At 43.4% G+C, this 24,233-nt stretch overlaps 1 protein-coding gene across 8 annotated transcripts in view; it reads right to left on the reverse strand.

The window, feature by feature from the left end:
- Positions 1-937: 937 nt before the first annotated feature.
- B4GALNT2 (beta-1,4-N-acetyl-galactosaminyltransferase 2 (SID blood group)) overlaps positions 938-24,233 on the reverse strand; it is a 230,382-nt gene continuing 207,086 nt past the window's right edge. For 7 of the 8 annotated variants that reach the window (XM_063963550.1, XM_063963549.1, XM_063963545.1 and 4 more), the window contains exons 7-10: positions 22,998-23,185; positions 15,093-15,233; positions 6,459-6,681; positions 938-1,883 (exon numbers count right to left, since the gene is read on the reverse strand). In XM_063963550.1, coding sequence (XP_063819620.1) covers positions 1,672-1,883; positions 6,459-6,681; positions 15,093-15,233; positions 22,998-23,185 — 764 coding nt within the window. In that variant the 3' untranslated portion in view covers positions 938-1,671. Of the gene's footprint in view, positions 1,884-5,042; positions 5,165-6,458; positions 6,682-15,092; positions 15,234-22,997; positions 23,186-24,233 lie in introns of all 8 variants that reach the window. The other variant, XR_010244363.1, reaches the window with a different exon arrangement.

Genomic DNA, 24,233 nt, shown 5'->3' on the forward strand with positions numbered 1-24,233 from the left:
CTGAAGCAAGTACTTCTCTGGAGAGGGACAGCCTTGTTCACATACTGAGAGTCCACGGCCAGAGATGGTGGGGGGGGATCTTCTCAGATCCCTGTTCGCAACGTCAGGCCTCCTTCCCATAGGAAAGGTTGAAGCTCTTTGGGAATCAATGCCATCTGAAGATGGCATTTATTCCCGCAGTCAAACTACAGAAACTTTACTAGAGTGTCCACATGTGTATTCAGCCCATATCAGATAATGAGGCCCCATGATGGTAAAACAATCATGATACAATATGGAGCAGTCGGGATGCAGTCAATTTACCGACAATCCAAATCCCAACGGTCAAAATACTGACAGCAATTGGCTGACGGTCAAAATCCCGACAAGGTCAAAATACCAACATTTAAAATACCAACAAGGTCAAAATACCGACATTTATAATGTCGACAGATCAAAAAGTCGGCATGAGTTTTTCATGATTTTTTTCATCGAAACCGACTTGTTCATACTTTACCATCCCAGTGGACCTGGAGGGGGAATATAATATTAGGCCGAGCGCAGTGAGGAACCGTGCCCAAAGCATGGTAAGGACAGCAAGCCATGCAAGGGGATACAGTACACTTATATGGTGTCCATGTTGACCTATGTCAACATACACACCAAAAAACAATGAAAAACTTGTGTTGGCTTTTTGACCTGTCGACATTTTAAATGTCAGTATTTTGACCTTGTTGGTATTTTAAATGTCGGTATTTTGTCCATGTCGGGATTTTGACCTTGTCGGATTTTGACCGTTGGTCAATTGCTGTCGGGATTATGACCAGTGGAATTTTGATTGAAGGTATTTCGTACCGATCCCGGAGCAGTCATATGGATGAAATACTGTATGGTGTGGTTGTGTGATAGAAGATAAATATATTACAAATCTGGACAACAGAAGAACAAGAAAAATGCATAAGAGGCACAAATAATAATTTATTACAAAAACATGTATGTAATCATGTTATAATAACCTTCAAAATTGGCTAGTACAAAATTGAGATTTTATACTACCATTACCCAGGTAACCATGAAGGCTAGGTTTAGAAATTTGTAAATAATGAAAATAGAAAAGATGATCTTTGTCACCAAGGTTCTCATTGTCAACTCTCAGGTTGAAATCAGGATAGGAGAACAATATTCAGTTACAGTTGGTAGTAATTTGGGTATATAATACAATGTGACAAGAAGTTCATAAATGCCCTAAAGGCTGATGATGGTACCTGGTGCCTCACTTAATATGATTCAACAAAAACTTTAAATAAATTAACTGACAACAATGTAGACATTTCAAATTAATCACATTTTATCAACAAAGTTTTATCAAATGTAAGCATTATTCAAGTAAGGTGGCTAGTCAATGAATGGAAAGAGACAGACAGTATACAAACTTCAGCAGAAATAACACTGTCAGTATTTTCCTCCACTAGCAAACAGAAACAGACAAACACAAAATAATAAAAAATGGGGGGAGGGGTTAAAAGAGTCACCCCACCCCTAATACACAGATAGGATACCGACACGTGCCAATCACCAACCCTGCAGCCTTAAAGGACCAGAGTATCCAAAATAAAAAGTCACCATCCACCCTAACTTAACTTTCTCAGGCTTACTACAGCCTTCCATCTCTCATTCTACAGTATATAAAGCTTAGTGCTTTGTAAAACAGCTCAACCGATTCTTGAAGAAATGTAGTCCAAGTTTCATTCGCACTTGTTCTGCGGTATTTTGTCTGAAAGAATTATACTTTTTGGCTTGTTCCATTTCGTTTGGATCTGTTTGTTTTTCCTTTGGCTGGTGTCCAACAGTAACGTGACTACAAGAACCAATTCTCAGACGGCCAAAAGCATCTATGAAAAATTCTGCAAAAGTAAAGTAATAATATAATAAAAGTCTAGTATATGTGTAAAATTGTTATTTTTCATGTACAACACACACTTTTATGATTGTAAATATTTTGCTAGAGATTATGGAAGAGAATGTCTGTAAAACAAAGGAATCTCAGCTCACAGAACTAGTGAACAGCACTGCAATAGGAAATCAACTTTTCAGAGTGGTGTTGGACTTATTATGGAATTACCATTTTCTGTGACTAATTGCTTATTTTTGTATTTATTTATCTTTTTACTTATTTATTAAAAGTGCATACAGCAATGTGTATACAGGGGTAGTTATACTATTCAGAAATATAGGCAGCCCAGTGTAAGAAAGATAAAAAAACAAATCATGCAGAATTTAGTCTATAACATACTAAAGACAAAATAAAATGTGCTAAAGTGCAAACTAAAGTATCGTTCTTTCAAAACATTATTGAAAGGGAAAATACATGGACAAATGCTGATGTAGACTCAAAGACGCTAGTCAAAAAAAGTGACATATTTAGGCTGATATGCTAAGGCCTATACACATACTTGCCCACTCTTCCGGATAGGCTGGGAGGTTGCTGAATATCAGGTGGTGCTCTTGCCCCCCCCCCCCCCCCCCCCCCCGGAAAGGCAAGCAAGTCTCCTAGAGCCACCTCAACCCCCTCACAGCCACCTGCACCTCCCTCCTTCAAAGTGGGCAGTCCAGGGGGAAGATGATGCGTTTCTCGCTGAATCGCGTCATCATAGTCCCACCCCAACTGTTCAGTGCTAGTAATATAGGCCCTGAAAAGTAGGAGGGGCCAAGATGACACGATCCTGCATCTATGCCCAAGTACCACCCACCCATGATGAGGCCAAGCACCTTATTAACTGACTTGGCTGCACTCTCCTGCATGGGGAAGCCAGAATATCAGTAACTTTGCTTATACACACAAGATATGTGCAGGTCTGCACCTGTATCATTTGTTTTGCTTGAGATTATAGATACAATGATGACATAATGAAAATGTGGGTTTTATTTGACATTTTAACATTTTTATTGTACCAATACAGTGACTATATATATATATATATATATATATATATATATATATATATATATATATATACTGCTCAAAAAAATAAAGGGAACACTAAAATAACACATCCTAGATCTGAATGAATGGTATATTCTTATTAAATACTTTGTTCTTTACATAGTTGAATGTGCTGACAACAAAATCACACAAAAATGATCAATGGAAATCAAATTTATTAACCCATGGAGGTCTGGATTTGGAGTCACCCTCAAAATTAAAGTGGAAAAACACACTACAGGCTGATCCAACTTTGATGTAATGTCCTTAAAACAAGTCAAAATGAGGCTCAGTAGTGTGTGTGGACTCCACATGCCTGTATGACCTCCCTACAACCCACACAAGTGGCTCAGGTAGTGCAGCTCATCCAGGATGGCACATAAATGCAAGCTGTGGCAAGAAGGTTTGCTGTGTCTGTCAGCGTAGTGTCCAGAGCATGGAGGCGCTACCGGGAGACAGGCCAGTACATCAGGAGACGTGGAGGAGGCCGTAGGAGGGCAACAACCCAGCAGCAGGACCGCTACCTCCGCCTTTGTGCAAGGAGGAATAGGAGGAGCACTGCCAGAGCCCGGCAAAATGACCTCCAGCAAGCCACAAATGTGCATGTGTGTACTCAAACGATCAGAAACAGACTCCATGAGGGTGGTATGAGGGCCCGACATCCACAGGTGGGGGTTGTGCTTACAGCCCAACACCGTGCAGGACGTTTGGCATTTGCCAGAGAACACCAAGATTGGCAAATTAGCCACTGGCGCCCTGTGCTCTTCACAGCTGAAAGCAGGTTCTCACTTAGCACATGTGACAGACGTGACAGAGTCTGGAGACACCAAGGAGAACGTTCTGCTGCCTGCAACATCCTCCAGCATGACCGGTTTGGCAGTGGGTCAGTAATGGTGTGGGGTGGCATTTCTTTGGGGGGCCGCACAGCCCTCTATGTGCTCGCCAGAGGTAGCCTGACTGCCATTAGGTACCGAGATGAGATCCTCAGACCTCTTGTGAGACCATATGCTGGTGCGGTTGGCCCTGGGTTCCTCCTAATGCAAGACAATGCTAGACCTCATGTGGCTGGAGTGTGTCAGCAGTTTCTGCAAGACGAAGGCATTGATGCTATGGACTGGCCCGCCTGTTCCCCAGACCTGAATCCAATTCAGCACATCTGGGACATCATGTCTCGCTCCATCCACCAATGCCACGTTGCACCACAGACTGTCCAGAAGTTGGCAGATGCTTTAGTCCTGGTCTGGGAGGAGATCCCTCCGGAGACCATCCGCCACCTCATCAGGACCATGCCCAGGCGTTGTAGGGAGGTCATACAGGCACGTGGAGGCCACACACACTACTGAGCCTCATTTTGACTTGTTTTAAGGACATTACATCAAAGTTGGATCAGACTGTAGTGTGTTTTTCCACTTTAATTTTGAGGGTGACTCCAAATCCAGACCTCCATGGGTTAATACATTTGATTTCCATTGATAATTTTTGTGTGATTTTGTTGTCAGCACATTCAACTATGTAAAGAACAAAGTATTTAATAAGAATATTTCATTCATTCAGATCTAGGATGTGTTATTTTAGTCTTCCCTTTATTTTTTTTTAGCAGTGTATATATACACAGAATAGAATTAAATGAATATGATGCCCACATACTCTATTTTTTAAAAATGATAAACGCAGAAAGAGACAAATATGGTGCCTGGAATGCAAGAATATCTTATGCAGAGGTGTGATTCACATTCCATAATCCAAGATGGGAGCTTGAACCGCAAAGCAAATTGTATATGCCCAATGAGAATGGAGTAGACAAGTTTCATCTGAAGGCATCATAAAGGAAGCAAGTTTAGTTAACTACACTTTTGAGGAAGTCACTGAAAGTGAATAATGGCAGATACATGTATTAAGTGGGTAGCTCAAACAGGTTGGTTTCATCCCACAGTGGACATCACAAGTATCTTTCATCTTTGACATTATGTGACATCATGATTTATGTGACATTTTTTCCAGCTAACCGAGCACCGGACAAAAAGTACCCATATAGTAAGCTAGCAGATGGGAGGTAAGAGACTGGTTTTCAAAATCTTACCTTATTAACTAGAGATCTGTGCAGAGCCCCGTGTTTTGTACTGGCTCTCAATCATTGTTGTTTTTTGGTTTGATCTGGTTTTGTCAAAACTACTCTCAAGTGTTTTGGTTTTGATTCTGCATCTGGATTTATTTAAAATGGTTAAATAGCTAAAATCATGTAATCTGGACTTGTTTTTGAGATAACCGATACATGTTATAAATGATACATACGAGACTCTTCAATAACTGCAGTATTGCTGATCTCTAATAATTATGGAAAAAATAACAAATAATAACACTCTATAACATTATCTTATTGAGGAGAATAATATTATCTTGTTTATAATCATATAATTCGTCAAACTGCAATAATACAATACAGGCTATTAGGATCTAATGTACTCAATAACTCCATATTTATTGGACATATCATGTGAGACATAGAGGTCTCAGGATTTATAACAGTCTCTAATAAATATAAAAGGATTATATAAATATTATTGATACTATTCTTTGAGATTGCAATACTACTCATCGTGCAGCACCCCCTAGTGTTACATTCAATATATACAGTAAGAGGTATTCTGGTCATTGTGTATTTTTTTTGTTACAAAAAGTGTCCAATCTCACGCCCAATTGTGACATGATACAATTTTCCTTTTGTAGTTGGTAGCACTCCCTAACTAGATAGATATTCATTAACAATTAAATAATAGAATTATTCTTTATTATCATATATTTGATACTACTGTTCTGTGCAATTGCCCCCCCCCCCCCCCCCCCACACACACACACACTTTTTTTTTGTACATTGTTCCTATATTTATATGACCCTATATAATTCTATAAGCTTGTACCACCATTAACCGCAAAATTACCAGAGTATAGACATTGGACTACATTATTTGAAAGATGGGAGAAAATAGATGATTAACTACTTTAGGCTCTGATTTACTTGCACAAGCAGCCTGTGTAGTGTAGTAAATTAGACGTAAGGCCCAGATGTAATAGTCTGCAAGTTGGTTGCTGTGGCGAGATTTCGGAGATGCAGCTGCAAGTTTTAAAGTGGCATCATTTTATAAGGTAAAACCTAGTGTCAATTGTATTATGTTTAGAAGTTGTTGACTTCTGGATCTGCCTCCTCTCTGATATAACATCTAGCTTAGAGCTAAGTAATTGCTCCAGCAGACTTTGCTGACCTGATAAACACAATCACTGTTATTATGTAATATTGGTGAATGGGATTATCCATTCACCCTTAGACAATAGTGTTTCTTTGCAATGTCACATATGCTATAAATAACACAAATTAATAATTTAAAATACATTTGACTATTAATGTTATGAGAGACTTTAGTTGTCACACAATCGTACTCAGATATAAAGATGCCTACTGAAACACACAACTACAATATATGCAAAAGATGATACTTACCAGTATGTGCCACTCGGTCTAGTTTGGGGTCAAATCCAACACCTAGAATTCTGTTTGTGTGAGCCAGGAAAAAGTTTACCACTCCACCGGTCACAACACAGTTAGGAAAGCCTGGGATTACATTGTAGCTGCCTCCTCTCCAATGTAAACAGTCCCCTTCTTCCCCACCTTCCTCCAAAAAGAGCTTAAAGCTGAAATGGTTACCTGCAACACTGCCTCCTACCTGAATTAATGACAAAACAATGTTCAACAATGTTTAACAATAAATGAGCAATAGTCCTAACGTTGTCACACAAAGTGAAAGCAGCCATTTTATGGGATGAAACAATACTCAACCTATTAGTACTGTATATATATGTGTATATATATGTATATGTGTATATATATATATATATATATATATATATGTCTTATGTCAGTGAACAATAAATGTCTTCAATTGCACCAAGAACTGTAAAATGTAACTTTGTCTTGCCCATGTTTTGCAACAAACAAGGCAAGTACTATATTATATCCTACTGTACGTATAAGACAATTCAACACACACATATTGGCACTCATGGTGAATCTTCAACTTTTACCTCTATACTTGAGGACACCTTAAGAGATGCCAATCTACTACACAAAACAGAAAAAGACATTCTGAGGATACAACTTATCAGGGGCTGCTTTTGAAAGAAGGTGGCCCTTGTGCAGTCTCCATGTTGTTCCAAACCACTCACAAGTGCATGAACTGTGTTTACCCTGGCACTTTGCCAGAGTCTACCTTCCATGCACAGATCTCCATGAAAATGCCACCAATGTCAATATGCTTGTGATTTTTTTTAATGTGCATGCGCAGGTCTCTGGGAAAATGGTATCAGAGCCATTTTCCCCAGGATTTCTGTGGCATCAGTGGAGAGGAAAGTTTAGTTTCTGGGTGCAAGTTATGAGATGTGGGTCTTACTGGATCATATGGCCAGTGTACACCGCACATGATGCACCCATTATAGATACACTCATGCCAGTTAATTATCATTTTGGAATATGAATGTGTGTACAGATAAAGCAATATACATATAGGTGTGGGTAATAGAAATATCTACAAAAGGCACAATGTGTGTAAATGTTCTTTTGGTATAAAACCTTGGTGGTACGCAAGAGGCACCAACGGAATATAAGATAAAGATTAGGCCATACAGTGATCCTTAACCAGGCTTGCAGGTTTATTATGGAACAGCTGTAAATGGTGCTCAAAGTGTGCTGGTATAGCATATCCCGCCACTTCCAGCCCTGAACTTTTTTTCCCCAGCAATCATGGATCTGAGGGGGAGATCTTCTGAGCAGTGAAAAGAGTGGAGAAGTGAGCTCATGGCAACCAATCAGTATTGAAGTAACAGTAATAATTTGCATACTATAAGATTATACCGAGCAACTGCTTGGTTGCCATGATCAACTTCTCCACTGAGTTACTGCTCCACTCTTTTCACTGCTTAGTACATCTCCCCTTGAGTCTTGATTGGGTGGCCTGCTGCACTCCTCTCCAAACCTGGTGGTTGCTTGCTGAGGAAATTTCCCCCGCATATGATCTCTTTAGCAGCGCTGTGGGGAAAGACTCCTGCAGTGCTGCTGGACTGGTAGGCAGCTCTGTGTGGTTCTAGAGCAGCGCTGTGGGGACAGACTTCCACAGTGCTGCTAGACTGGACGGTGTCTCCATGTGGTCCTATAACAACGCTGTGGGGACAGACTCCCAAAGCGCTGGTGAACTGACAGGCATCTCTACCCACTCATGTGTAGCAGTTGCTATGCTATGGAAAGATCATGTACCCACAGTTCCTTGGTCTTTGGCTGTACTTTAACCAGATATTCCAGGCATCCATGTCCTTCTTACAGCCATTGCCATGAGTGAAACCTAAGCCTCACCAACCCTGTGTGCCTCACCACCCCAGTCCTCTTAAGGACACCCCCCTTTTAAATGGCCATGTTCCCTTTTATGGCGCATTCCTTCAGCGCGCACAACAGTACATCCTGGAGTTAACACTAAATACCATCAATTTTCCATTCCCCCACTTCAAAATTCCCAAATCGATCACTGGCTGTAAATACTGTACACAGCAGTATAGGAGACATACAGCAGTGGTGATATCAGCGTTATACTGTATACAGTGGTACAGCAGCACTAGGTAGTCTCACCTCTGAGGATCTAAGTGATGCACAGCACATGACACTCAACAAATTGTGTTGTGCGGGTCGACCATGCTCAGTGATATCATCCTGCCAGGGTCACTGACACTGAGGAGGAGGAAACTATCTGTATCAGCAGTATTATCTTCACTTACTACAAAGGTGACGCTAATAGACTTACTTTCCACTAGTTTAGGGATAAAGTGCTGTCTAACAGCAATGTGAATGGACCATCCATAGTAATTGGCACCATAGGACAAGTCAATTGCACCTTTGTTGTCACATTCTATGTAAATAAGGTTTAGTGTTTTGATTTTTGATTGCCCATATGACAACTTAGCCTGCTAGAACAAATAGGTATTCCATGTATAAATGATGGCCATCCTCATTTGATGCCCAAGTGGCATCACAGAAAAATTTCCATTCAGAATTTCCATAGTTTGAAAGTTGTACTCTAAAGGCAGTTGAACCCTTTATTATTATTTTAGAATCTTTTAACTGCAGACCAATGTTGTTTCGCTTGGTTAATTGCAATTTTAGCTCACCCGGCTCACAGAATGCGTGATGTCTGGACAAGTTCCTACATATGCATACATTAAACTTCAAATAGCGCTAAGCTATAGCGATAAGGAACATTTTTCATTACCTTTATCTCTTCCTTACTTGTTGGTGATATGGCCTTGGTATTCTGACCCCCGGGATTCCATACCCAACTCTTGATAAGGACATGGCTCAGTATATATCTCTGTGGGTTGGTAAGGGGATACCGACTGCGGGATCTCAACAGCAGAATGCCAGCGGGAGGAGGCCAGTGCAATAGAGCCCCTTGTGCACTCGCTGCACTTGCCACAGGTTCTATTCCAACTCTGTGGCTGTTGTGGACACCCACAAGTGTTAATAGTCCCTGTTATTCGGCATGCCGACTGTCGACATTGTGATTGTTCGGGATTCCGGCACCGGCATGGTGATCGCCGGGATCTAGAGCGCCTGTCACATGACCGCATCCCATCTCTGTATATTACTAATAAATGAAGGGAATATATGTAGTAGTGCAATCTGGGGAGTTATTTGCATTCTACTCCCAGAAATTTGAAGCAAGATTTTCTACCGCAGCCCAAAATGCTCCTAATTTTTTGCAAGACCAAAATATGTGTATGATGTCTCCCACTTCTTTAAGGCATCTCCAACAGAGGTCCAACTGTTCAGGCCAGATTCTCTGCATCTTTACCAGAGTTAAGTATATGCAATAGAAAATCTTTAAATATCTTTCGATATGTGTGCTAGATTTAGACATTTTGGGGGTCATTCCAAGTTGATCGCACGTAGCAACTTTTTGTTGCCCGTGCGATCAACTAGACGCCGCCTGTGGGGAAGTGTATTTCTGCATAGCAGAGCTGCGAATGCTTGTGCAGCCCTGCTATGCAAAAAAAGTTTCCTGTAAAGAAAGACCAGGGTAAGAGAACCAGCGATGCAGGTCCCGGAATGGACGTCAGACATCTGCCCTCCAAACGCCTGGACAGGCCTGCGTTGGATTCACCACTCCCCGAAAATGGTGAGTTGCCACCCGGTTCCGCCTTCATCCTGTCAATATTCTTGCGGTCGACGCTGCAACCACTTTCTTCGCTCGCTGTGTCGCTGCCTGGCGACGCCCGTCGCCGGGCAACGACGTGCCTGCAAAGTGCAGCCGCCGTACATGCGCAGTTCCGACACGATCGCAGAACTGCAAAGAAGCGCAGCGTGCGATCAGGTCGGAATGACCCCCTTTGTGTACGGACAGGTAGAGTTGGGACCATTGTGTTTTATCCATTGAAATATTTAGAACTTGTTCCCATCTTTTTTTGCCATTCAGTCTTATCCTCCAAATTAACTTGACTGTCTCCACTTTAAACTTATGAGGTACAGGTCCAAACATTAATATGACATTTAGAATTGTCTCCAAAAACTGTACCCACCTGAATTTTACATCTCTGAGTAGGTTTAGATTTCAAAACAAAGCAAAACGTCATCTTCCTGGCATCAGATCTCACATGTAATGAATTCTATAATAGTCCCTCTCTCTGTAATTCTTGCGCAATTTCACACAGGATATCGGAGGGTTAGGGTGTGGGGCTGTGGGCTGCAGCAATGTGACTGTGATAGTGAAGGAGGTGGTCTGCAATACTACTGTGACTGTGTGTGACTATGAAAGGCTGTGGAGTGCAGCACTGCTGTGACTGTCAGACTATAGGTGAAAGGCTGTGAGCTGCATCACTGGTGTGAATGTCAGTAAAGGGCTTTGAGCTGCAACACTACTGTTACTGTGTCAGATTGTCAGTGAAGGGCTGTGGGGTGCAGCACTGCTGTGACTGTGTTAGTGAAGGGCTGTGAGCTGCAGCACTGTGAGGCACTGTGTTGTGTGTTCAGTGCAGGTACCATGTAAAAAATAAATGAAAATAAAATGGTCAAAAAACAATGTTCATTATATGCCAGTGTGCCATCATTACAAGAAGTGCTGAGTCACAGTGTGTAAAAAAATAAAAATAAAACATGTGTGGTGTTTAGGTTCATGCATTGTGTTGTGAAATAAGAACATTCATTAGGTCCCAATGTATCACCATTTATTGAGCTACAGTGTATATAAAAAACACCTGTGTGTGTTGTTCCAGTTCAGGTATTAGAATGGTGGAGGATTATTTTAATGAAAATGTACAAATTAGCATGTCAGACAGTCTGAATACTGTGGGGGGAAAAAGCCAAATTGGAGCCTCTTGTATGAGTAGCTGTGCTTTACTTAAGCTACTCACCCTCCAGTGCATACTCGGAAAGACTGTTTAGCACAGATGGAAACCTTGGGGATTATTTATTAATATTCGTGTTTTTGCCGTTTTGAAGGGTGTTTGATCTCGAATGGTATCGGGTGCATTTTACTGCAACTTTTGAATCCTGATACGGTCATTCACTAAGCTGCCGAGTTTTGCACATTCGTTTTTTCCGATGTCGATGTGATTCGTAATATCAGGCAGTGTTTTACGGGAGTGATGAGTAAAACACTGCCTGACAAAACACAAGGAATCCCGGCCGGATCTGTGAGATCCATGCAGGGCTTCATTGTGACCATAAAAAGTTCATGAAAGTCTTAAAAAAGTTAGGAAAAATTGCGTGGGGTCCCCCCTCCTAAGCATAACCAGCCTCGGGCTCTTTGAGCCGGTCCTGGTTGAAAAAATATGGGGGGGAAAATGACAGGGGTTCCCCCATATTTAATCAACCAGCACCGGGCTCTGCGCCTGGTCCTGGTTCCAAAAATACGGGGGACAAAAAGCGTAGGGGTCCCCCGTATTTTTGAAACCAGCACCGGGCTCCACTAGCTGGGGAGATAATGCCACAGCCGGGGAACACTTTGATATCGGTCAGATACAATGTAGCGCCTATGCGCTCCATTGTAGCCAATGGTGGGAACTTTGCGGTCAGCGGTGAGGTTACTTTCGGTCAACCGCTGACCGCAAAGTTCCCACCATTGGCTACAATGGAGCGCATAGGCGCTACATTGTATCTGTGCCGTGTGCTGCCTGACAGACACTACAGGAGCACACAGCCAATCAGGAGAGTGCCACGACGTGGCGCTCCCTGATTGGCTGAAGGGACCCTCTTTGACACGAGTCAGGGGGGGTCCTGGCAGTCGGGGAAAGGGGTCCCGGTTTTCCACCTCATGCTGGTACTTGTGGTTCTCCAAGTACCAGCTTGCGGGGGAGGCTTGCTGGGACTTGTAGTACTGCTACTAAAAACAATATTCACATTTTGTAAACAAGGCTATCAGCCCCCCATCCGCCGCCCTTGGATGGGGGGGACAGCCTCGGGCTTCACCCCTGGCCCTTGGGTGGCTGGAGGGGGGGACCCCTTGATTGAAGGGGTCCCCACTCCTCCAGGGTACCCCGGCCAGGGATGACTAGTTGGGGTTTTAATGGCACGGCCGCAGGGACCGATATCAAAGTGTCCCCCGGCTGTGGCATTAGCTCCCCAGCTAGTGGAGCCCGGTGCTGGTTTCAAAAATACAGGGGACCCCTACGCTTTTTGTCCCCCGTATTTTTGGAACCAGGACCAGGCGCAGAGCCCGGTGCTGGTTGATTAAATATGGGGGAACCCCTGTCATTTCCCCCCCCATATTTTTTCAACCAGGACCGGCTCAAAGAGCCCGAGGCTGGTTATGCTTAGGAGGGGGGACCCCACGCAATTTTTTTTCAGATTTTACACTAAACAGACCCTTTCCCATAGATAACCATGCACAGATCTCACTGATCCGTGCATGGTTATCCAAACTCGACTGGAAAAAGCAGGTCTATTTTTTTGCTGTTTTTTTTAACGAATCGAAAAAAAACAGACCTGCACTTGAGCACTCAGAAACTAACACCCAAATACGAACGAATAGTGAATTCCCGTATTCTATGAAATAACAGCCGCATTTGACCGATGGTCTATTCATTCGTGTTTCGGAACGTTGTCATTCAAACCATTACGAATAGACCAGACACTGCCGAGATTGGTGCTTAGTAAATTCCCGGATTGGGACTTAGAAAAAAATACACAAATCGGCCAAACTCTGATTTTTAGTAAATACTGGTCCTTGTGAGAGACTGGCGTGGGAGGCTACTTTCTAAAACTGTGGAAAAGCTGTTTATAAAAATTAACTACAAATACCACAATGTAAAACTTTCTAGCCAATTACATCAATGTACAGACTTCTGCAATGGTGGATTCTAGTGGGGGTGAGCTAATATTGTAGAATGATAATATTAACACTGATGAGGGGGATAGATGTATTAATCCTGTAGAAGTGATAAAGCAGTGATAAGTGCAAGGTGATAACGCACCAGCCAATCAGCTCCAATATGTAAAATGAAAGTTAGGAGCTGACTGGCTGGTGTGCAATCACCTTCGACTTATCACTACTTTATCACTTCTCCAGCCTTAATACATCTGCCCCAGGGTGAGGAATCAGATGAGAAGATTGGCGTCTTATGACTGTAGAGAGGATATAAGCAGGGTACTCACTGGCGCAACAGGCAATCGGGCTGATTTAAGGGATGACTTCTCTTGATCCCAATTGCCCGTACACAGGGGGTCATTCCGAGCTGATCTCTAGCTAAAAATGTTCGCTGTGCAGCGATGATGCAAAAAAAGGCACTTCTGTGCATGCGTATGCGGCACAATGCGCACGCGCGACGTACTTTCACAACGGCCGATATAGTTTTACACAAGGTCTAGCAAAGCTTTTCAGTCGCACTGCTGGCCGCAGAGTGATTGACATGAAGGGGCCATTTCTGGGTGTCAACTGACCGTTTTCAGGGAGTGTTCGGAAAAACACAGGCATGCCAAGAAAAACGCAGGCGTGGCTGGGCGAACGCAGGGCATGTTCGTGACATCAAAACAGGAACTGAACAGTCTGAAGTGACCGCAAGCGCTGAGTAGGTCTGAAGCTACTCTGAAACTGTACAAAATTATTTTGTAGCTGCTGTGCGATCCTTTCGTTTGCACTTCTGCTAAGCTAAAATACACTCCCAGTGGGAGGCGGCATAGCGTTTGCACGGCTGCTAAAAACAGCTAGCGAGCGAACAACTCGGAATGACCCCCACAGTGGAAAGATTTAATGAAAGATGGAACGATCACTGTTCCATCCTTCATTTGCACAAGATAAGTCACTGGCAACGGATGTCTGGTTGGCCATGAAGCATGGCCGATGAACGCCATTTCACTTACGACTGATGGGATGCACAAATCATCCATCCACACTGAGCAATGTAACCAGTTTGTTCTTATGAAATGGCAAATCAGCCAGACATCACTCTAATGTGTACCTGGCATAACACTGCAGGACGGCTTAGGCCTATAGGTAGCTTGTTTTGTGAGGGCTCAAACAAACCAAACACTTCAGCCACAAAAGTGGCAGTCCCTGTCGCTGAAGTGCTTTGCTTATTAAACTGTGCATGTCCTTTTTAATATACAACATAAGGGTGGGAAGGCCCAAGAACAACTCCATCTTGCACCACTTTTCTTTTCATTATGGGCTGTATTTTGTGGGGTATTTTTTGCATAGACAAACATTTTAATTGGTTATTGCTAATACGTACATTACTAATTTGCAACAAATTTTTAAACAGAAACAACTGCTGTGTGTTTTTTTGCTATCACTAGTTTCCACTAGTGATAGTGATCTCTCTTTACAGTATATACAATACTCTACTTTCATATGGCTCTCCCAATGTGTTTTGTCTCTTTTTTTGTTTTGTTTCTGCACTCTGAATTATATTTGAACATCAATAAAAATAAATTGTTAAAGAGTAACAGGTGTACTAAAGTAACACAAAAAAACAAAATTTTGCATATAGTATTGAAATACTGTATGTAATAGAAACTTACAATGTTTTCATGAGTGAGGTAATTTTAAACCATTATGGCCACTGCAATAAAGAAATAGGGTATATAGAGACATAATCTCACCAGATCCAGATCAGTATTCTCTAGAACATCCAACAGTTTTTCAATTTTAGTGTCACTGGTAAAGAGAAAGTCATCATCAACCCAGAGAAAATATTTGGTGGTCACCTGTGACACAGCAAGGTTTCTGCCTGCAAACCAGCCCTAGATAATGAGACAGGTATTAAAGTATAGTACAGACATGTTATAGCTTAGTAAATGTTAATTAATTATTGAATTCAATTTCAGTCATAGAAATGATTCTATGGAACAGAATTTTTTAGCAAAGAGTGATATATTTTTGTTTTGTACAAAAGCTTTAATAAGATATACCTAAAAAATGTTATACTTTATTGGGGCTTCTGAGAAATGCTTTGGAATTTACAGTATTTGCAACACACATCATATAATCCATCGTGGCTAAATCAACTACTATGGCCTACAGGCAGCATTAGTGAGGTGAGACACTGGAAGCTGGAGTGACAGGGGGACAGAATATCTATATACAGATGTGTCCACATTTCCCTTTCTGAAAATTGTGCCATGGCACTCAATTTGGCATGACATCAGTTCTATTATGTTGTTGTGCTATGATGTCGTACCATTCAAGCAAAGTTATGCCGTGAAGCAAAGTTGCAATTCATAGTTTCACCACTGGGTTGCCAGTGCATCACATAATGAAGCATTCCATTTACAGTATGTACTGTAGTAATGAACTTTCTAAAAAAAAAATCCAAATACAGTAGTACGAGCACACGATAATTTTGAAACCATACAGGACTTGTGTCTTTTTAAGATTACAAGATATATGGTTAAGGACCAAAGTTTGGGCTATCCAAGTAAAATATAATTAGCACTTAGTTGGTGGTGCTCCCAGAAAAATAGTTCAGCAAACTATAAGGCTAGGAGATCTTTACATAGATGTAAAGAAGAAAAAGGACTATAAGACTTTTCTGGGGCACACTTTATTTATAATTTTATGTAGATAAAATATAGCTTTTAATAATTCAAATAAAAAATACAAACACATCTAGGCAACATGCGACAGATTGTTGTCATATACAGTATATACACACAAATATATGTGACAATACATTACACACACATACATGTACTCACACACATTCTCAACCTTCAACTACAGCAACAGTGTGTTGTAGATAGGGAAAAAGGCTGGCACAATATTACTAAGCCCACCCCTCATGGCAAAAAAAACCCAAACACTTATGTGTGTGTCCCTTTATATATAAATCACATAGTATCGTTATATATACTTATGTTTATAATATTGAGAATTTCTGGAAATAGATTGTAATAACGATTGGTCACGCTGTAAGGAAGTTTTGATTTAGATTATTTATATAAATTTGAAATAAGGTTTGATTAATATAGTGATATATGCACAGCGAGAGTAAAATTAAAATGAGGCTTGAGCAGCATTAGATTGCGCATGTATTAGCTGTGCAATGGGATATTTAAAAGGAGGTAATAAGGAGGAGAGTCTATGACACTGAGGAAGCCGCCGATGCTTGCGAGTAGGCGGGGAAACGCATCTGTCAGTACTTTTGCCCACACACTACAGCGGACAAACATCTACCAGCTGGTCGGTCAAATTATATTCCTGCAGCAAGGGAACACTTTCACCATCTCACATCCACGGACTCCGGATAAGGTCGAAAGTGTGAGCATCGGCTGGGAGGACGAGCAAGTTTACCGTGGTTTAAAGCAGGATCCATGTTCCACTACTTAATAGGTCACTTGCAAGCTAATTAGCCTGGAGGATCATCACATGCACTGTGATTGAACAGAGGCTCTTGTACGGTACATTACTAACGTTCATTTACCAATAACTGCAGGACAGTGACTGTCGCTTTTAATCAGCTTTGCATGAACTGCTCTAACATCACTATTAATAAGCAGCAAGCAAGGTGTTGCTCCCATCATTGCTACTAACACATGTGCTTTTGACCAGATGAACTGACACATGGACATAAACACTATAGTAAGATATTAGGTCCATTTGAGAGCTTAAAAAGCTCATGAGCAGTTATCCCGGATAAGAGCTATATTGTTGAATATATCTCATGTGTGTAATATCTATTCCTCATGGGATATATTATAAGCTATAGTTGCTGAACAAATAAGGAGAGTGATCCCAATAGAGTGGGAGCAGATATATCTACATGTGTACATATATTAATTTTTTAGAGAATAATCATTAATTTTTTTAGTTGTGTATTGTGATTTTTACTGTGTTTTTATGTATTGCCAGCCGGCATTAAGTAAAAAATGTGCTAAATTATTATTGATATAAAATAAAATCCACATCAGATGTGAATAGCGCAATCTTGGTTGTTTTTTCTTTAGCCTCATGGCAAAATGCTGCAATTTGTGGGTCTATCGGGAGGGGGCGGGGCTAAAATGACAATTCTAATAGTATTTGGTTATATTGACTTTGGTTATATTGACTTGGTTATATTGCCTGCTCTCTCTCAACTGTCAGGGTGTTTTCTGGGTACACATAACCCCCCACCCCCCTCCCACTCCTGGCATGCGCTACTGCTCCCTTAAGTTCCTAACCCTATCCCTAAACATCACCCTTAACTTTAATCCTAAAAATCATGAAAAATCATAAAAAACAATGTGTTGACTTTTTTGTGTTGACCATTTGTATCTCAACCTTTTGACGATGTTGACTTTTTGACCCTGTCAACTTATCAACTATCAGTCTCATCTAGTGTTGTTAACCTATTGACTGCTTATTTTCTATCGATCCTCCATCCAGATACCAGCTAGATGGGCTGGTTCAGACATGTCAATGCCTGGCTGAGCAGAATCTCCTCCTGGTGTTTTGCTCGGCTGACATGCTTAGAATTTGCGCTCTGTCCCTTCAGGAAGCCATTAATGAAAATCTATCAATGGTTTACAACATTAAAGGCTATCAGTAATGGCAGATATCGCCAGGACAGTAAGAAAAGGGGTGGAGTTTTAGGAGTTGCATCTGGAGGGCCGAGTTAAGCTCTGTGCCCCCGACACCAGGGGGGAAAAAAATTGCTACAGTACATGCCTTACCATGAATGGTGGAAAACCATAGCTGACAAACTATCAATAGCAAACAACTAATGGCAGATGGCCATCCTTACATGAGTAGCTCAAGTTTCTCAGTGGAACCTGGTTAGTGGGGAAAGCCAAGTAACAAAAAAATATGTTCTTTGATCTACTGTCCTAAGCTTATTGTCTTCCCTAAAGGACACTGTGGACCTGATTCAGAGTCGCATGCGATGCCCATGTTTAGAGATTTGATTTTTTTGCTACTACACGTGTGCGAAAATCTGTAAAATCTTGTAGGGCATATGTGTTGCACAGTGTGTACACCAAAATGCACAGTTGTGATTAAGATTTATAACATCACAAATGTCTTGGCAATGTGCTGCATGCTCCTGGGTGCCTGGGAGGTGGCTATTAAGATGCATAAAAGTGGTCTATGTTTTGGGATTATTGGACCTAATTCAGATCCTGAAGGATCTGAGGCACATGATGCAAAGAACTGATGTTCAATACTTTGCCCATGCGCCATACAGTGCATGTACAGTACAGGTCTGGCATTGTTGGATGCATTATGACTGCAAACATAAGTAGATTGACAGTCTACAGCCATTTGGGGTTGAGCGGGGGTTGCAACAGCAACCATTTCCCAGATTTTTATTTTTTTGCAGGAGTGCCGAGGCCACCATATACATTGGAAATAAAGATTTAATAGCTTCTTGGTTGGAGCTGTGGTATCTTACATGACCCCATGGGTCACTTAGCAGCTGATGGTGTTGCATGTGATCTGATGCTGCATCATAGGATGCAGAGCTGGATCACAAATGCATGCAGGAGGTGTCTACTTATACCATACGCATCCTACAACATTACCTTATTAGTGCATTGCTGCAACTTTCAAGTAGGCAGCAGCAATGCATCATCCAACCAAATCTGAGTTAGGCCCATTATGAGAATATTGCAGGCGTGTTGATAAAGTATTTTCAATTCATTATTCACTTTGGAGGCCATACTCAGATGGAAAATCTGAACTTGCCATAGGGATGGTGCAAGTTCCGATTGTGTGATCAATCTATGCACATTACAGTATCTACAGACGGTATCTGTTCACATGGTCGACCATGTTATGGTCGACAGTCATTAGGTCGACCACTATTGGTCGACATTGACATGGTCGACATGGACACATGGTCGACACATGAAAATGGTCGATACATGAAAGGCCGACACATGAAAAGGTCGACATGGGTTTTTTAACTTTTTTTTATTTTGGGGAACTTTTCCATACTTTACGATCCACATGGACTACGATTGGAACGATAAAGTGTGCCGAGCGAAGCGGTAGCGGAGCGAAGGCACCATGCCCGAAGCATGGCGAGCGAAGCGAGCCATGCGAGGGGACGCGGTGCACTAATTGGGGTTCCCAGTCACTTTACGCAAAAAACGACACCAAAAAAAGTAAAAAAACTCAAGTCGACCTTTTCATATGTCGACCTTTCACGTGTCGACCATTTTCATGTGTCGACCATGTGTCCGGCGAAGAGAGGAGAGGAGAGGAGCAGCGGTACTACAGACGGGGGAAGGAGGAGGAGGGAGGCTGAGAAGGGAGCCGCAGCAGCGCTGTGTTACTGGTGGAGGCGCTGCTGCTGCTGCCCCTCTGCTTCCCTATAGGCTGTCTTCCGAGAACAGCCTATAGGGAAGCAGAGGGGCAGCAGCAGCAGCGCCTCCACCAGTAACACAGCGCTGCTGCGGCTCCCTTCTCAGCCTCCCTCCTCCTCCTTCTCTCCAGCCCGGGAATCGTCTCTGACGCTGCACCGAGGAGCCTGAGCCAGCGGAGAGGGTAAGTATAATTCTTTCTTTCTCTTTCTTTCTTTCTTTCTTTCTTTCTTTCTTTCCTTCTTTCTTGTGCCTGCCTGCCGCAATGTGTAAAAATGGGGGACTACCTGCCGCACTGTGTAAAAATGGGGGACTACCTGCCGCACTGTGTAAAAAGGGGGGACTGCCTGCCGCAATGTGTAAAAAGGGGGGCCTACCTGCCGCAATGTGTAAAAAGGGGGGACTGCCTGCAGCAATGTGTAAAAAGGGGGGACTGCCTGCCGCAATGTGTAAAAAGGGGGGACTGCCTGCCGCAATGTGTAAAAAGGGGGGACTGCCTGCCGCAATGTGTAAAAAGGGGGGACTGCCTGCCGCAATGTGTAAAAAGGGGGGACTGCCTGCAGCAATGTGTAAAAAGGGGGGACTGCCTGCCGCAATGTGTAAAAAGGGGGGACTGCCTGCCGCTATGTGTAAAAAGGGGTAATCTGCCCGACGCAATGTGTAAAAAGGGGAATTTGCCTGCCGTAATGTGTAAAAAAGGGGGACTGCCTGACGCTATGTGTAAAACAGGGGGACTGCCTGACGCTATGTGTAAAAATGGGGAATCTGCCTGCTGCTATGTGTAAAAATGGGGAATCTGCCTGCCGTAATGTGTAAAAATGGGGACGCTGTCTGCCGTAATGTGTAACAAGGGCACGCTGTCTGCCGTAATGTGTAACAAGGGCACGCTGTCTGCCGTAATGTGTAACAAGGGCACGCGGTCTGCCGTAATGTGTAACAAGGGCACGCTGTCTGCCGTAATGTGTAAAAATGGGGACGCGGTCTGCCGTAATGTGTAACAAGGGCACGCTGTCTGCCGTAATGTGTAACAAGGGCACGCGGTCTGCCGTAATGTGTAACAAGGGCACGCGGTCTGCCGTAATGTGTAACAAGGGCACGCTGTCTGCCGTAATGTGTAAAAAGGGCACGCTGTCTGCCGCTATGTGTAACAAGGGCACGCTGTCTGCTGTAATATGTAAAAAGGGCACGCTGTCTGCCGTAATGTGTAACAAGGGCACGCGGTCTGCCGTTATGTGTAAAAAGGGCACGCTGTCTGCTGTAATGTGTAAAAAGAGGAATCTGTTCGCTGTAAGGTGTAAAAGGGTCTCTACCTGGTGTAGTGGTGCTACTGTGCGGCGTAATTTGAATAATGGAGACTACTGTGTTGGTATTATTTTGTGGCCACACCCCTTCCCCACGAAGCCACGCCACTATGTATTTTTGCGCGCGCCTACGGCGCGCACTGCCCCTGGGGTGGACTTGGATGGGGGGGGGGGGGGGGCCAAAGCATTTTGTCGCACCTGGGCCCACCGCTTGCTTGTTCCGCCACTGTGGCTGGTCATTTATCACTCTTTGGGGGGCGGGAATTCAATTGTTGGAAAAGTCAGTTGGGTGTCTGTTTTTTCCTATATAATAGACAGGAAAAAAATGACACCTAACAGACTTGTCAAACAATTGAATATCCCCCTTTACCCGTCTCCTCTTTATCTCTTGTTAAGGCTTAATACATTTGGGCCTATGTCCTATTCTGCTGCATTACAGTATGCATAAACCAGTGGCGTGCGGTGAGGTCGGTGGCTGGGGAGGCACAAGCAGCCAACCCCCCCCCCCCCCCAATAGCGTGGGGTAAAAAAAAAAAAAGTGTAGCCCCCCCCCCCACATTCGTGAAACCAGCACCGGGCAGAACCAGCCAGGGGGGTCTAATGCCATAGCAGGGGAGACACTCGGTATGGGGTCCCCCTGCCATAACATTAATCTGCCCCCCCCAAACCAGTCAGCCCAGGGCTGGAATTCCTCAGAAGTGGGGACCCCAAAAAATGAAAATGGGGTCCCTCTCCCGAGCAACAACCAGCACTGGGCTGATAGCCCAGTGCTATGCCCCGCACCCCTGGTGGCGGTGGGTGCGGGGTTCATTGTTAATATTGTTCTTGACAGGTGCCCTACAGGTCCCAGCAAGCCTGCCCCAGCATGCCGGCACTTGGAGAACCACAAGTGCCAGCATGCCCGGACATAAATGGCCTGCTGGCACCTGTTCTCCACCTGTAAAGAAAATATTAAAATAAAAACACCAGTCTCTTTAAAAAAAAATAGTTTATTTGACAGGGTCTCCACCTGGGGGCGGCGGCCTTTAAGCTCTTTTGCATGGTCGCCACCTCCCCAGGGCTTCCGGCATCTTCACCTGGGGGGCGCCACCTCCCCAGGGCTTCCAGCGTCTTCCTCCGGCATCTTCACCTGGGAGGTGGTGGCCATTAAGCTCTTTTGCATAGCCGCCGCCCATCCAGGACTTCCGGCGTCTTCAGCCTTAAGGAGCTCTTCTCCGCTCCTCCTCCGCCGTCGGACTGACAGCCGCTCCCTCGCGCTGACTTATATAAGTCAGCCAGAGGGGGCGGAGCGATGACGCGGCGAGCCGTGATTGGCTCGCGGCGGCCATCTTCAATTTCAAAAATGACGCTGAGGCGCCATTTTTGAAATGGGTTACCGCTCCGCTGCCAAACTCTGCATCGCCGCCGCCCGCACCTCCGCCATCACCCGCCCTCCGCCGCCTACACCTCCGCCGCCAGCACCTCCGCCGACACCCGCACCTCCGCCGCCAGCACCTCCGCCGACACCCGCACCTCCGCCGCGCCCACAAAAGTGATTGACAGCGGATCCAGTGACGGATCCGCTAGCCAATCACTGTGGCCTGACTGACAGGGGACGTGCTTTCATAGGTTGAAAGCACGTCCCTGTGTGAAAGCGGCACCACTAATGGTGCCGCTTTCCTATGTTATTTCAATGGGCTTTTAATGCCCATTGCTAGGCCCCGCCCGCTCCCGCCCCCCGCTCCCCATACCTTTCCCTATCTGACCGGGAGGCACCACGATCGGTGCCTCCCAACCCCATTTAGACAGGGATAATGATTACATTAATATAAAGGAGATACTTATGACACAGAATATGTGTCATAAGTATCTTCTTTATATTATTTTAATCATTAATGACAGGGGAGGCACTGCCTCCCCTGACTGCACGTCCCTGACATAAACCTACCTTTGCATACGGCATAATGTATTGTTCCACATTTGGCTCCCCAATTTTCTCAGGCTCTTGATTGTCATCAGCCACAATAACCTTTATATCAGGATAATACAGATGTATACTTTTTAATAACTCCCGCAGTTTGTCATAGCGCAGAAAAGTCTTGGTGGTGATTGTAACCATGGAGCTAATTTTTCTATCTGCAAAGAGAATAGAAGTCCCTGATTATCAGAGATTACTTAATGGAGAATAAATAGATATTGCACTCTGGATACTGTATGCTTTAAGGCATACTGATGACATTTCAATATGACAACAAAGTTAAAGAAAATGAATCAATTATTTCTATCAGTGGGAAAAATTAATTAAGGGCCCCTCTCAGCTCTGGGGCCCAGAGCTGAGAGGGGCCCTTCTTCCCTGTCACAGTTACATGTGTTATATAAAAGGGTGTATCTACCATAGGTGCAGGGAGTGCAGCTGCTATGGGGCCCAGAGCGGAGATGGGCCACCTTCCCTGTCACAGTTACATGTGTTATAAACATTTTTCACCAGTTGGTGGTACATAGGGGCCCTTACAAACTTTTTTCTGGGTGCTTGCAATATATCTAGGTATGCCCCAGGACCTGCTCACACAGTACCACTAAGAATTTATTTTCTATTTGCAGCTTTGCGTGACACAGGGTACTACTATGGTTCATAAAATAAACTAGTATACTATTATGAGGCATAACATTAACTATGGCACTACTATGGTTTAGAAAATGAACTAGGGGGAATAAAATTAACAATTGCTGTGGACAGGGGTCTTTTCAAAATGATGCTATGGGGCCCACAATGTTCTGGCTAGGCCACTGCTCAGGAGATGGCTCATTTGTTCAGTTAAGTAATGATAGCGTAAGTTACTGCATTACTCGTTCCTCTATGCTGGGACAGGTTCTTTAAAAAGATCACTGTCCCAGTATGGGATCCTTAGTAAACAACTACAAATGGCATTCTAAATTGATTCAATATGCAGCGACAAGTAATGTTTATTTTCAGGGCCACAGTGCCATTATGAATAAATAGGACTTTACCAATCATAGAAAGTAATAACTCAGTGACTAATTGCTAGTCAGTATGTCCGGTTTGTAGGTTAATTGGCTTTTGACAAAAAATTTACTTTATTTATATAAGCTATCAGTGTGACGGAGATGAGTCTGAGCAATCCTTGTATTAGTGTGCCTAGTTTTGCAAAGCAAAAGGTTTTTT

Source organism: Pseudophryne corroboree, chromosome 3, assembly GCF_028390025.1.
Source record: "Pseudophryne corroboree isolate aPseCor3 chromosome 3, aPseCor3.hap2, whole genome shotgun sequence".
Classification (NCBI taxonomy): Eukaryota; Metazoa; Chordata; class Amphibia; order Anura; family Myobatrachidae; genus Pseudophryne; species Pseudophryne corroboree.